Below are 16,520 nucleotides of genomic sequence, written 5' to 3'. Positions count from 1 at the left end.
AATATTGCGATACAAAAAAATCACACAATGATTTGGTATGGCGCACAACACTTTAATATCATGATATTTCTCCAATAGTCGGCATTGGAAGATATTTTTTTTTTTAAATGTCAATCTTGGATAATTTTGTAAATTAACAGTTTTAAGCAATTTTTGGCAGTGTGTGAATCAATTTAATAAAGAATGACAATTAAACTAGTTCCAGACACAACCGAACCTTCATCAAGCATTACAAACTATGATTTAATAATAATTTTTCATGACAAAGTTTCTACAGTCCATAACTCTAACATTGCTCTGATGAAGGAACGGTTGTGCCCAATGTTCTAGCTACTTACTATTTTCCTGAATAAATATATTTTAAAATTAATGTTATGTATACAGCTTATCAACATCACCAATGGACCCACTTACAAATATGTACATAGTTAAGCTTGTTACTAGTAATAAATCTTAGGCCCCGTGGGCGGGACGGACTAAAGGACGTTTTACACGATGCTTTTTTTCACACCGACCCCCATATGGAAATTCTATCGAGACCCATTTAAAACCTTGCTTCACACGTTTATTATTAATTTTAATTCTTACGATTTCATTCAGATAGTTACCATTATAGAAGAAATTATATTTTGGGAAGTTACTAAATCCTAAAGAAAAATGACAACACCTTGAATGTAACCATAGATTACGCGAAAGTATCTGTTATTTGTCTTTGGAATACGATCAATAAATCATAAAAAATACAACAAATAGTAATACACGTTCACAATCACAACCTATTCACAACACATATTAGTTTTTATCAATATTGTAAATAGATAACGAAATATAAATGCAACATTTCCGCATGATATATATATATATATATATATATATATATATATATATATATATATCTATATATATATATATATATATATATATATATTTACGTAACAATCACAGGCGATAGAAGTGATTCGGTTCTAGAATTCCGCTGCTATTCTGGACGCGAGCTAGAGTGATAAGTTTGAAACATACATTATTAATGAAATAGTTAAAAAATATATTTTCAGCTACACCAACATCCATAATGTAGTAATTTTTAATTTTACCGATCTAGCTTCCTAAGAGTCTAGAACCGCCACTGATGTCAAATAATGTCCGCCATCTTAACTAAACAAAAAATTCGGCCAATAGACCAAAATAGAAAACGTTTATTTCCCGAATCCATGTGAAAAGACGACCCATTTCCAAAAAGAGGAAGATAATAAAACATTTGCCATTATTATATTTTTTTTTAATATGGAAAATGGATGAAAAAAAGCATCGTGTAAAACACCCATCACTCCATTTTCATAAAAGTTTTTACTAAGTGAGATGGTCCATACTATAAATCTAAGGGTTTAAGATGATAAAAAATAGTAAAAATAAGGTTCAATTTATTACTAGGTAACTATTTTCCAAAATGCTAATTATTTATTTCTTGCTCTCAATTTTTTTAACGATAATTTCAGATGAAACGCAGCCCGAGAAACGCAGCGTTGCCATATCTCCGGAGCATCCCAAGCGGCATGGTAAGCGGTCCAGGGACAGGGGCTTCGACCGGAGCGGGGACAGAAACAGGGACAGAGATAGGGAGAGAGAAAGGGAAAGGAGCGAGGAAAGAGACAGGAGCGAAGACCGCTACTGGCATGAGCACGAGGCGTGCTTACTGCAGAGCCCGGATATGCAGAGGTGAGCATGTAAACTAGACTAAAAAGGTGATTTGTGGATCCAGGAAAATTCACCGCAGGAAAAGTTCACCGTGGGGAATGTTCACCGCCCATAATATACTAATTTATCACGTTTAGTGAACTCAAATTTTAAATTTGAATATAAGTTGCATTTTCAAAATTTCGAACCGATTGTTTAGACAAGCGATGCATTAGTTACCTACCTATAATCAGAAATTTTTATTTTGATTTAACGATGTTTCTGTATGTTTTTTGTTTAAATTTTTGACAGATTTCGTGATTTAAGTTTATTAACAGTGTTCGTTCTACATGCAAATTTGTGTTGTCTTTCTAGTTTGTCAATAAAAAAAAACACAATTATGTCATAATCCGTTCAGTTTCGCAAATCCTACACAAATAATATCCAGTGATTTTTCACGGGTTTGCGCTAGTAGATCAAATAAAATGTCTGAATGGTATTATGAATTGATACATTAACAGTAACGAGTTACTCTAACTTAATCTAAAAACTTACTAAGTTAGAGACAATGGCAAACAAATTTCTCTGCAGTGAATTTTCCGTGATGATTGTGGGAAGTGAATAATGCGGGCGGTGAACATCCTCCGAGGTGAATATGGTCGGTGAATTGTAGGCTGTAAATTTACCTATCCCCTCTATTAAAGGCATTTTTCTTCAGTATTCATCTCCCCTAAAATAGCATATTTTCGCATTTTTTTTACAATTTTATAACAATATCGACAATATTGTAGTTAGTAAAAAATGTTCAATTTTTAATTTTCTAATAAAATTACAGAAAAGTGTATTTCTTGAAAACCCGCTGTTATGAAAATAGATCGTTTCATTTTACATGCATTTTGTACACTTTCTTGGAAAATGTATTAATAATGTTGAAACATAATATTGATGAACGGTTTGTAGCTTGTTCACAGTGTGATTTTTGCAACAATGCATTACTGTAATCAGCATAGTCTAACGGAAAAATGTTGAAGAATATTTTAATTGAAAAAAAAAGGTATTTATATTGTCTTTGCCACACCCGTAATACCTCTCTTTTATGTTGATAATAGTATTCAAAAGACATAAGCACTTTTTGAGTTAATGTATGAACCGAAAACCGTGCGAGTAGGACTAAAATAATAGTTGTGCGGAAAACCGTGCGAGTAGGACTAAACTAATAGTTGTGCGGAAAACCGTGCGAGTAGGACTAAACTAATAGTTGTGCGGAAAACCGTGCGAGTAGGACTAAACTAATAGTTGTGCGGAAAACCGTGCGAGTAGGACTAAACTAATAGTTGTGCGGAAAACCGTGCAAGTAGGACTAAACTAATAGTTGTGCGGAAAACCGTGCGAGTAGGACTAAACTAATAGTTGTGCGGAAAACCGTGCGAGTAGGACTAAACTAATAGTTGTGCGGAAAACCGTGCAAGTAGGACTAAACTAATAGTTGGGCGGAAAACCGTGCGAGTAGGACTAAACTAATAGTTGTGCGGAAAACCGTGCAAATAGGATTAAACTAATAGTTGTGCGGAAAACCGCGAGAGTAGGACAGGACTAACCTAATAGTTATGCAGAATTTTCCGTAGAATACAATCCATCTAATATTTGTATTGTTTACAACAATGGATTGTTGATTGTATATGTTGAAAGCTCAGCTGTAATCGAGGGTTTCGGATTTAAATAAACGCGCGCTGGCAGATTTTAATTCGTAAATGTATTTGATCAAACACTCTTTGAACTGTGTTAAATGAAGGAGCCATTTATTGTATCAGGTGTGAATCAATAATTACTGTGAACTTGTTGAAGTTTTACGTAGAAGACTGTCTTTAGTAGGCTAATAAGTAATAATCGTAGAGGGAATTTAAGAACCGACCACCTGACGAAGCTCTTTTTTCTACCTTTCCGCGCTTTAAGGCCGGTGCATTGTTATATTAGAAGGCTATATGATTTCTGATCTTAAAGAGGTCGCGCTTATCAGATTCTAGTTAGAAACTGTTAAACTGGGTTAGCTGATGATGGAATGACGTTGCAAGTTCAAAATAGTTGAATTGTATCAGATATTATTGTCGGAAAAGGCAGTAAAAATGTTATGACGTAAGAGTTAGTTCATAAGTTGAACATTCCTTTTAAATATATTTTATTACACAGAAAATGCCTACAAAGAGCAAAAGCTTTTACCGTCATGTTCTAGCAAAGTTATTTGTTACAAAAGCTTTGTGGTGATGCGTGAACTCATCACATTTACAAGTAAACTTGTTAATATGATACAATAGGCGTCCTGTCTTACCGGTGAGATAAGCCACCTTTTCAGATCATTATTTTAAAATACTGTTTTGGGTAATAATTCAACTCCCTGAGGAAAATACTTTCCCTCGGGGTTTATGTCAAATTTGGAGTATTTGGGCATACGTTAGACAGACATCAAAATATGGTTTTCGGGTGGCGGTACCCACACCCCCCGTCCAAATTGAAAGAATGTCGTCTCCTATTTTTTTTTACTTTAATGAAAGTTTAATAGAGTTATTAATCAGTAAAGTTTTTTTGTCGATATCACAAAAAATTACGAAGTTGTTAGCTTTCAAAGTGAACTCGGATAAAACGTATGCAATTGTGTCTCGTTTCGTCACACGAGATGCTATTCATTTAAATTACTATTTGAAAAAAATATATTTCCATAGAGACAGATCATTTCATTGTTGTATCTGAATTTAAATATCGTACCTGTGTACAGTGTAGGTCTTGCTATGAGATAAAATATTGATTCAGCGTATATCTGACTCAGAATATAAGAGAAAAATGGAACGTAAGAACAACACTACGTTTACATAGAATGTAGGCATGCTTATTCCAAAACATAACAATAAATATGGACAGTGAACCCTAGAGTACAACGTGCCCAAAATATTCCACATGTTACCAAGTAAAATGAAAAATTGCGAATTCCGAAATAGATTCAGATATATGCTGAAATATGGCTCCTGAGTAGAGATACAAGTGAATGATATACGTAATTTATACTAATCATCACGATCAATCAATAGTTCCCCATCTGGTAACTCATCAAAAATATATTCTTTTCTTTCTTTTTGAAATATTTTGTCTTTGTATGTAGTATTACTTTATATTTGTGATTACTCTATGTTTGCTTCATTAAAATGTAAATTGTTAACCTCGATATGGGCTTAGTCCTAGTGAGGTTGATTTTTATGTGAAAAAAACATGATTTATGTAAAGTGAGATGCAATAAATAAATAAATAGTTTGTTATTAATTAGCTTGTTGATTTATTATATTTTAGATTATGTGTGTCAATAATAAAAATCTCTATGTTTTTAACTACAAATAATATAATATTTACTGATTTCTCGACTCCCTATTGGGATTTTACAATATGATTATACATTTAATTGAAAACAATAGTAAAACATATAAAAAAAAATTATAATTTTTTTTTGAAAATGGGTCTATTTGTAGAGTTTTGAGAAAAAAAAATATTAAAAATATAATAAATACATAATAAAATTTATCAAATTATATTATTTATTGATAGCTTAAATGCCAATCTTGAAATGCTGCATAACGTTTTGGTGTGATTCAGATTTTCTCATAGAGAATTTTTTTTTTAGATTTTATCTATTTGAAATATTCCTATAGACAGCGTCGTGGAGGTAATGGGCTAAATGTGTCAAAATTTAAGACGAAAATATCAGCAACATCTATTAATTCATTGCCAAATTTATGAATTCTCTGCATGACAGAATTGAACACTTAGTTATTGTTGTAAAATAAAATGTATGTATATTTACATTGTAATTAACACGTACAAAACATCCTCTTGTAGTTTAACGGGATAATACTTTATGGAAAAATATTTAAAAAATAAAATAAAAGTACCACTGTGCTTGTCCCGTGACATCGCAAGCTTTTCAACCGGCCGCAATTATCAACATTTTTGTCTTTGGTATGGTCTTAAAAATCTGAAAGTTCTCTCCTCAACATGTTATAACTAATATGACAAATTTGTAAAAAAACTGAATTTTATTTGTAGAAAAGGACCTGTCTGAATAGAAACCTCAGCAGAAGTAGAATAAACAAAATGTATTCATGCTATTCGTAACCATGAAATGGTTGTCTAGTTTTAATAGCGTTAGTTTTGTAAATAATCACCTTTAGGGCGCTCTATAAACGTAAAAAACAGGCCTGGTGCGTCAGTTTAATCGTTTTGTAAATTCGATAAATTTAACTTTTAATCAGAAAGTCAAAGTCGCTTGCGTAAGGGTAAAGATATATTCATTACAGTCAGTAGCGTAACGAACATCTGAGCCTTGCAGGAGAAGGGCATCTATTTTAAATTACCGAAAATCTAATCCTAATGGTATTTTATGTTTTTTTTTGCGCAACATGGCATAATGCCCCCCAAAAAATCACCATAAACATGTTTATTTTGTTGGTTATTTAAATTTAACAAATATATTTTTAAAATTTCTTGTACATTACAAACTTAATACCTATGTATACAGGATATTAAGGGACGTACTTGACTTACTTTAGCCAGCAATTCCTGAAATTATTCAGGAAATGAATGTTGCATGCGAGAAAAAATAAATTTAGTCGATCTGTGTAGTTATTTCTCAATTTCCCATAGCATCTGAATGGCATAAGCTAAAAGCTGAATACTGTAAGTAAATTAACTTTTTACTTACGGTAATACTATTCCGTCTACCGAGATACTGCAGCGCTACGAGTACACTCTTTCAAAGCACTTCTCCGCCACCGCATTATGCCAATCGAAGAGACCCATCATCGCTGCCATGGTTGCCTGGATGGAGTCCCCATGATGGCCCTCTGGAGATGGGAGACGGTCAAATATCCCCCATAAACTTTCACTTATTTTATTTGTATATTCTATATATTTGTTATAATTATTTTGTCTAATTTTTTGTAATTGTTTCCAAATATAGAATATACTGCATTGCCCTACCCCGGCGTACATTCTAGATAAACTATTATTATTCAGATTTATTGTTCGGGGTTGATGTCCAGTTTGCCCTGGGGCTCTGAAGTTTATCACAAAAGCTACTGATTGAAGAACAACCGATGAGGGGGATGAGTAAATAGCAGAAGGTGACCAATTTACTTATCTCGTTAATGTTCTGAAAACTTTTACATGACTAAACTTCTGCAAACGATCATTAAATATGTACCTATTAGTAATGAGATCTGACTTTTTTATTAATTCTGACAGAGGCGGCTAGTTTTTTTTTAAATGAAATGGACAATCCTGATTATTTATATTTTTGTGGCTGAAAGTAAAAGAAAGTTAAATTAACGATTTTTTAAGTTTTCGGTAATCGATTTTTTTTTACATAATACTTTAATAAAAATTTACTTTTAAAACAAAACAAACATATCGGTTAAAATTTTACGTCACAGCAACTTTAAGGTGATGCACCACGTTGTGTAACATTTGGAATCGGGCAGCTAATAATAACCCTCCTTATGAAGATGGCAATAAGGTTTAAATTCCCGCTTAACACCAGCCGCCTGTTTTGATTTAGGCAAGAAAATAACATCACCTAAAAGCATGTTTTATTTTATTTTGCGAAGTTTAGACACAAATATCAAAATATTTGAAAAGAAATTAATCTCGCATATTATGCAATAAAACCATAGCATTTCAAGTAACGTGCCGTGTTTTGTGGTATTTTTTTAGAATACTCTAAAAGGTACGATGTAAAAAGCTTTTTTTTATATTTTCAATCAGACGCTACAAGCACACTGATGTCCCATTTCATCTGTTCGCCATGTTCACCTTCCCTGGGGCTGTCCCCAGGGGGGGAGGGGGGAGGCTATAGGGGATGGGGATGGGAGGAGGAAGTGGAAAGGGATTAACGCAATCCACAGACCTGATTAGGGGACGCGTGGGCTGGACGAAATTATGATCGTAATTTAATTGGACTTTTTCCAGCTGAAAACAGTTTTACAAATTTAAAACAAGACCTGTGATAATTTGTGTATATTTTCTAATTGGTTCGCTATGTTCTTGTTTTGGATTTACTCAGAGTATTACATACGAATCATTGATGAGATTTGCCAAGATTTTGTCAGACTGGTTGTAAAGAGATGGGATATTAACGCTTTAGATTTAAGAGGGTTTAATGCTGTCACCACTGCGCAGGGAATCAATTCTGCTAGTTCTTGGGACAGCTTCTATTATTTTGTGTGGCTTAGTCTGCCCACGTTCTGTTATTATATATTTTGACCGGTTCGCAGACAAGTGGTCTAAAGTCTAAAGCATCCAGTTCACACTCCGGCATTACGAGTTCAATGATCTACAAGCTAAATTGCAATCCATTGCGCGAGCAACTTTTTCTTCACTCAAATATTATCAGGTTATTCATAACCCGGGAATTTGGTCTTTCTCTATAAAGCGGGTCACTCTCTCTCAGGCGAATTAATTACCTACAAACAGCTCTTGAATTCCAGATGTTATTATGACGTTTATGAGCGTGAGATTTTGGCACTAAAATAAATTGTTCTGCAGCCACAACCAACAATGTGTAATTAGAAGCTGCTTTTGGGGTGATCTATGTTGGTCTACGTTTTCCAGTCAATTCAAATTTTTAAACATTTTACAGATACGTCACATAACCCATCAACCTGATGGCTTATTTAAAAAAAATGTCATAAGATTTTTCATGCAGAATTCTCTCCGCAAACTTTCCTACAAATAAATAATGTAAATCCCCTTCCTTTCTTTAACGTCCAAATCCTACAGACAGAATCATGACTACAAATTGCAAACAGTAAAAAATATTAATTTTTTTAAATTTAATAATTTCTTCACAATTTTTTTTCCTTTTAACCATTTTTTAGCATTCAAAACAAACAAAAAAGTGTATAGTTATGACCTCTAGAAACTACATTCCAGTCATATCAACTGTTATAGTCGTCTCTTATATATACGAACTAGTAATAATAAAAATTGTTCTGAATATAAATTGTTCTAAATATAAATTAATAATTTTCGAAATATTTCTAACACCCGTCCATCATTCAACATGGCGTAGATATCAAATTAGTGTCAGCCTCTAATCATACCTGAAGGCAGTAATTATTATTTATGAGTCATCACGGAGGAAATTTTACGTCTACCGTAGAATCGATAGTAAGAATGTTATATTTAGGAAAACTAATGCTACATTTTCACTACTTACTAATGTACAGTGGCAAGTAGTCCATAGCGACTTAAAGCTGCGCCTACGTTAAGAAAAATGAACCATAATAGAAAAAATGCGATTATTTCATCTATTTTTCCAAGATTTTTAACTTTATCAATCATTTGTTAAGTTAACCGCAACAATAAAAAAAACCAAGTTATTTTTTAAAAGCCTTCAGGAACTTCCTCTGAAAAAAAAACTTATTCAAGATCTACACTGTTCTTTGCCAATCACTGTTAGAATGCGGTATTACCGGATGGGGCAGTGCAAATGATAATGTCCTAAAATCACTAATTATTACCCAAAAAGCCCTAATGAAAATTATTCTGAAATTCCCTGCAAGAATTAGATCAGACGAAACCTTCAACATAATCGAAACTTGTCAATTGAACAACTCTATTCTAAAACAATACTCCTTTATATTCATAAATACAAACATAAGAAATAACAATACGGATATTTGAAGCACTATATTTCAGGGTGAAAAACATACCCAACAAACAATTATACATTTAGAACTCACAACGATATTAAAACAGTTAAACCTCAAACAAAAAGCTGGATACATAACATGGGGAGATCAGAAATAAAAACACACCAAATACAGACTGAAACCAAAACCATTCAACTGCACTAGAAAACAATAATTATTAAAGAAACCCTAAAAAACATAGTTACAATTAATTAATTTATACAGGGTTTTCCAATAAGAGGTGTTATTTTAAATAGCCATATATTTTGGTAGATGTTACTTTTAAAGCTGTCATTTTTTGACATATGACAAGTAAAAACTACGCCATTAATAAAATTGGAACAATACACGCTTGAGTGAATCAAATGCAAATCATCTTGAGTGATGAGGCCCATTTCCACCTCGGTGGCTTCGTTAACAAGCAAAATTGTTGCATCTGTGGCTCGGAAAACCCAAGAGTTATTGTTGAAAAGCCTCTTTATCCAACGTATGACTGTTTGGTGCAGTTAATGGTCCGGCGGAGTCATTGGACCTTAATTTTTCGAAAATGAGGCTGGAGCAACAGTTAGGGTGAATGGATCGCTATCGAGAGATGATTAATGATTTTTTATGGCCGAAATTGGATGGTATTGATCTGGACAGCGTTTACTTTTAACAAGACGGCGCTAAGTGCCACACAAGCAACGAAATCATTGATCTTTTACGATTGAATATAAAAATAACAACTCTTATTGGAAAATCCTGTGTTATCCACACCACAATTTTTTTATAATATGTACATGAAATCCTTAGCAAGGGAGATCCCAGCGAGGATATTATTATCTTTATGTGTTTCAAAAAGGAAGATAATATTACATTTATTATTATTATATATATAATTAAAGGAGAGGATAAAAAAAATTTCAAATAGGCACATATTCTATTCAAATTCATACCCGATTGGTCGCCGAAATCCGAACTTAAAAAGACTACACTTTGGTCATAGAGCAAAGCACGCAACTGCTAATGTAGCTCATAATTGATTTATTTATTTATTTATTTCACGCCTATTAAGGCTTTTAAATACATATATATATAAAATATTTACGAAATTATACACGAAAATAGTGCAGGAAACGACTATTTAAAACAATTGCAGAAAAATAAATATAAAGTCAAAATATCACTGAACTTGATCTACACAGCATGTAGGCACAAAACATAAAAAATCCAAAATATTTTTTCTGTTTCATTTGACAAAATTATTATGTGTTAGTCAAATCAAATTAAATACCTTTATTAAAATATTCCACTAATTGATGAAAAAAACTTCAATAGGGTATGCTTATATATTGAAATTGATGTACTAAATGTATCAACAACATCGTAGTATTTGTTTCCTAGCTGTTGAATTAATAATGAATATTCGTACTGCGAGAGAGGTACTGTGAAGTATGTAGTGGGGTTATGTTATACGTTAACAGAAAATCCGTTAATGTAAAGGGAGGAATCTCGGAAAAAGGTGATATTTTCACTATTTTTTTTCTCTATTAGTTCCACTCAGGAGGTCCTGAAGAAAATAATTCTTTTCGGGGCTTATGTTATCTTTGAGGATGCTGTGTGGAGTGTCTTTTTAGAAAAGGAAGTTCTGAGAACTGAAAAGAAGGGTGGATATGGAAATGTCCAGGATTTACTGTGTCCAGGGCGGTGAAAGGATCCAAGGGGGAGGGGAAGGGCAGAAATGGGGGTTAAGGAAATAAAAAAAAACAACACTTTCCTAATAAAATCAAGTCCTAGGTAGATCATTGCAAGAATCTTGCAGATGATCCGATTAATAAGCTATTAATATTTTTTGTTATGACAATAATCTTTCAAAAATACTTATAAAATGTTAAATAAATAACAACAAAAACCTTTTTAAACTTAAAATACAGCACTCCCGGATTCAAAATAATCTCAAAACAATGAAATAAATCCACTGACTTCAATCAATATAAGCGGATAATGTGGCTTATGCAATGATGGAGGACTAATCTAGTTGGGGATCGAAAAAAATGACCACGCCACTAACCGGTTGGTTGTGATATTGTAAAAAGTGTGGTGACTTTCCCCTTGCAAAAATGTTACTTTATTTTTTTTTTAAACTTTTGGCCTGTGGCGCTCTTTCCGTGTGTGAACAAATGAGGTTGGGAACCTCTGCTGTAGATCTTCCTTACTGTTCCGTAAAAATCAGAACCGCATCATCAGCATAAAAAATGCAACTTACTTTCAGATTACTCAATTTCGCGCCCAATCCCACCTCATTCAGCTCCTGCATACAATTATCAAGGTATTACAGGTCCCAAAAAGATCACATTTGATCCCTGATTTTGTTTCCAGGCACGCAGACATGTTGGAGGATTGCTCAGTGGTGTCTCTGGAGGGCGAGGAGTGCGAAGTCGTGCTCGAGAGGGAGCGGGCACGAACGCGCACGAGACGCAAGAGGAGAAGAGAGAGACGTAAACACCATAGAGCCATCATGGTCGAGGCGATGGATGAGAGAGTCAAGGTTAGTTTATTTTATTGCACAAATAATTAGGTTAGAAATCCTCTTTCTATACATACACTTTGCATTGACGTATAAAAAAACTAATTTCGGTTATGTGTCCGTCTGTAACTCTGGTTCAATGAATTCTAAAATTTGATTTTTTTTTATCTTAACCCCACACAGGAGGCCATGAGAAAAAATAATTTCATTCAGGGCCTATATCATCTTTCGGGATGCTGTGTGGACGATATTTTAAGGAAATGAAGAAGAAGAAGAGTGACGGACGAATGAATATATCATCGCAAGGCGATGGGTCGAGAGACCAGTTAAAGAGGTCAAAGGGTTTCCCCAAACCAGTCTCTCCCGATTTGGCACGCCACGCAGTTGGTGGACAGGCGCATCCGCAATACACCTCACCCGATGAACCCGATTACCCCTGCTAAATCACTAAACGTAGCGAACCACTTGGGGTGACCTATGTTAGAGGGGTTGGTTACCAATTAAATGCTTCCCGGGGCGGCGGTACCAAAAATCACCCCCCAAATTGCTTTGTTACAAAGCTATAAATTACATGTAATATTTTTAATAGATTTTGCATAAATTTCTTTCGGACTTTTTTTATTACTTTAAGTACCTACCTATAATGATAATTTTTTTACCCGAAAAAGTTGATTTATACATTCTGTATTTGAAATGTGTATTTCTTTTGTTTAAATTTCTTAGAATTAATCTCGAAAAGCATAGTTGGATTTCATCATTTTCAGGGGTCTTCGCTTTTTACGAGTAACTATCATGTAATCAATCCTACCATAACTATACCATCCCGTGATCTTTCACGCGTTTGCGCTAGTATACGATGAATCTTGCTGACAACAAATTAAGTATCAAAGGCCCAAATTGTAATATTTTGAAAGATATATATTAAATTATATTATACATTTAGAAATTATTGATTCCCTGAAAGGATTGAAGAGACATCGCCAGAGGACAAATCGACTGAATTAATACCCTGAAAAGTATTTAAATTTAAGAAACGCAAAACAAACATAACAAAAAAAAACACTCATTTTAAAAACCATTTCATTTTATCGTAGTAGTAGTTTCGGGCTAAAAATAATTAAAGTTCATTTTTTTCGACATTAACTACATTATCATTATTTGACACTTTATGTTTTTGAAAAGTTCGTGCTGCATTTTTTTAAATTTTTTTAAATTTAAAGGCCTTTGGTCGACACAAGCGCCATCTATAAAAGTTACCCTTTATCATTCGTTTCGTTTTCCTGAAAGCTTATCCGAGAAACAACCGTGTGTTTTTAAGGGTAGCAGACCTGCACTGGCCTTTTTAAAACATACTTACTATTTAAATATATTGAAAATCTTTTTTAAATTTAAAGGCCTATGGTCGACACTAGCGCCATCTATTAAATCCACCCTTTATCGTTTGTTTTGTTTTTCTGAAAGCTTATCCGAGAAACAAACCGTTTTTCCAAGTGAATGAGTTATGATTTACCTTTGAGCTTTACACAATAGATTTTCAGATATTTTTAAATTAGAACTACGAATTGCTGAAACACCCGTAAAGTTGGAAGTACTTACTCGCACTCTTGATTTCGTCATATATCTAAAAGAAATTCTTCGTTGAACGTTTGGGTAAAAAATGGCACATGATGACAAGAAGCAGATATTAACGTCAATCGGCATGCAATACCGCTAATGCGACAATTTTTCCAAAATAAAATATTTATATGTTTATTCACAGAATGCCGAAAATTTGTTAATATGTTCGTTTTTGACCATTCTGTAATACGGTTTCCAAATGCAATACCGCATAAGCCCGGTATATAGGTGTTTTAAAGCTAGGCTTGCTTGGAATTTCGAGGTTAGCGCGGCTTGGAACGTCCGTATATAGGTCGGAAGCCTAGATGTTAGTAATATTAAATGTCTAAATGTCTTTGATTTTAATATATATATAAGAAGAATGTTCTTAATATTTTAATGTAAAACAAAATTACTGTCTACGTTAGTAGTACATTTGTGCTCTCTACTGTCATCGGGAGATCGCGAGCTTTCAAAATGTTTAATGTTTTAGACGGGATAAAGTTCCCCACTTCAATCAGAATGATGCTGATTGAATTTTAAATAGTATTTGTTTGCTGGATTCAATGCACTATTTATTAAAATATGACAAACAAACTGCTGAAAACATGCGAGAATGTTGAAAAATCCCTATTTTAATACCTTATCAGACTATTTGTCTATGTTTAATTAATTATCAATTAATAACATAAACATCCCTCATCGCTTGATGAATATAATATTCCATACTGATAAAATTATGCAATTGACGCATATTTCGGTGAGATGAAGTTCGCAATTAATCACGTAAACGTCATGATTGATAGTTGTTACTGCTAGCGACTCGGTGTCTCAAAAGGGAACAATTCTGCGGCTTACCAAGGCTTAAGCAGCCGATTTAGCCCGCTTAAATTTGATGGAGGAATGCGCACATAGCGAGAATACGGACTGACTGATATATCGGGCCATAGTATGCGTTGTGGTTTTCTCTCCTTTGAACAAATTGATTCATGTTGCAATCGTGTTATTGCATGCCGAACGATGATATATTTTAATTATTACTAGCGCAAACCCATGAAAAATCACGGAACATTATAATTGTGTAAGTAAACAGACAATAGGGACAAGCTTCATAAGCAATACATTACGTAGGAATTTGCAGAAATATTTCACATTACGCACAGCCAAAATCAGAATGTTTGATTAGGGTATCTTTTTTTCAATATATTTCACATACTCAAAAATATTTAAAATTCGTTTATACGCACTAGTTTTCCATTTCATTATAATTTTCAATCACATAAAACTAATTTCTTTATAATATTACATTTATGTGAGCTAGAAATGCCCATATCAGCTTTAATTTTTTTATTTATTTAAGACTCCGTAGTAAGCATTCAAAGATGGTTTGAAAGAGAGATATGTCAAAATGTTAGAGGCAGCGCGTTAATATTAAAAAAACGATAATAAGTAAACGAAAATGGTGAAAATATATAATAAAACACTACTTGTTTGAAATAGAGCAAACACCTCACCTAAATGCTTAAGATGCTTTTAAAGATACACTGTGATTTTTTTCATACCTATAACATATTAAACAATGGAACAAAACGTGTTTTTATTAATTTAATTTTCAGAGCTTAATTTGAGATTTTTTTTTGTCGAGGTAAATTCATATATTACCGTTTCGGCATTAAAAATGTATAGGTATTAACTTAAAAAATAATTATTTATTTTGGAAAAGTTTTCAAGAGAAATATGTAATAAATTGGTAGAAATTCGGAATGCGGGAATGCTTAGCCCTATTAGAAGTTACTTTAAAACGTCCTTTATGTTAATGTTACGGTCAGGTGTTCAAGATTAATGCAACTGTGGCAAGAAATCCACAAAAAATATAAATTGCCTTTCCTGAAGGCAACACATATTTGACATAGACAATTCGGTTTCATGTTTCTAACCTACATAACGTAGTTTTTGTTTCATCACTTTTACTGACTTTATATAACTTTTAAAAGGTGTGTTGAATTGTCATTGTGTTGAGTTATCACGTAACGGAAGAAAGTTATTATAACATGATGGTGATAAGTCACGGTTCCAGTTAAATAATTAATTTTAATAATTGGCGTTTTTCAAATAACACACTAACAACAAAAAATTGTTGAATGAGCTGAAACCAAGTATAAATGATCTTCGTCGTTTGGAGTCAGTGAGATTATGGCATCCCCATTTTGGGGTATGTTGTAAGGCTAAAGGTAGTGGAGATGGGAAAAAGAATGGTGGGGAAGTACTTAGCTATTCAGATCTGGTCACTAAACACAGCTAAAGCAATTCGAAACAACGTTTCAATGCTGAATTATGGATGTATCTGAGGCCGAATACTTAATTTAGAAATCATACAGTGCCACCGGTTAAAACATATTTTTTACGTGTGAAAGTAAGCACACATGGAATTTATTCACCTGGGCATGTTGTCACATCAATAAATTTAATGTGAAAAAAACTTCGTACATTTTCGAAACGTAAACGTCAAACCAACAACTTGCTTTTAGAAAAAGCTCTCAGTCCTCGCATGAATTACCAAGAGCTGATGTTGTCGGGTCTTTTTACTTACAGTCTGAACAAGGCTTAACAGGTGACGTAAATCTGATGATTGACGCAGAAAATAATTTTTTGATTCGGCCTATTGATTATTTTGAAAAAAAAAAATTCTTCGCCTCTTCTTTCTAAGACACATTTAAAAAATATTTCATGACCCGAATGTTGGGTACAGCAGGCTACAGATTAAATGGGTTCGTGTTTGCTGATGTCATTTAACCGGGAGGTTTAAAATAACCAAAATAATATTTTACTTTCTTGGGCCAAGTTTGATGCTAAATCACTATTATCGATTAATCTTTACCAGGAATCAGTTTACATTGTCTGTACCAAAAATATGATTCGATAAATTGAAGTATTTTCTATCGTTCCCTTTTAGCAGAATTAAAATAAAATTGTTAATTACTTCATAAAAAATATAACCGCAAACTACTAAAAAA

The 16,520-nt window shown here is 33.2% G+C and overlaps 1 protein-coding gene across 1 annotated transcript in view; it reads left to right on the top strand.

Annotated features, from left to right (window-relative positions):
- LOC149422921 (uncharacterized) overlaps positions 1-16,520 on the top strand; it is a 122,445-nt gene that overhangs the window by 31,605 nt on the left and 74,320 nt on the right. Inside the window, exons 2-3 of the mRNA XM_089633023.1 lie at positions 1,497-1,716; positions 11,763-11,931. Coding sequence (XP_089489149.1) covers positions 1,497-1,716; positions 11,763-11,931 — 389 coding nt within the window. The remainder of the gene's footprint in view (positions 1-1,496; positions 1,717-11,762; positions 11,932-16,520) is intronic.

Source organism: Hesperophylax consimilis, chromosome 6 (assembly GCF_061612785.1).
Source record: "Hesperophylax consimilis isolate HC1 chromosome 6, BYU_Hcon_1.0, whole genome shotgun sequence".
NCBI lineage: Eukaryota > Metazoa > Arthropoda > Insecta > Trichoptera > Limnephilidae > Hesperophylax > Hesperophylax consimilis.
The sequence above is the reverse complement of the archived record's forward strand: the minus strand, read 5'-3'. Positions and strand labels throughout refer to the sequence as shown.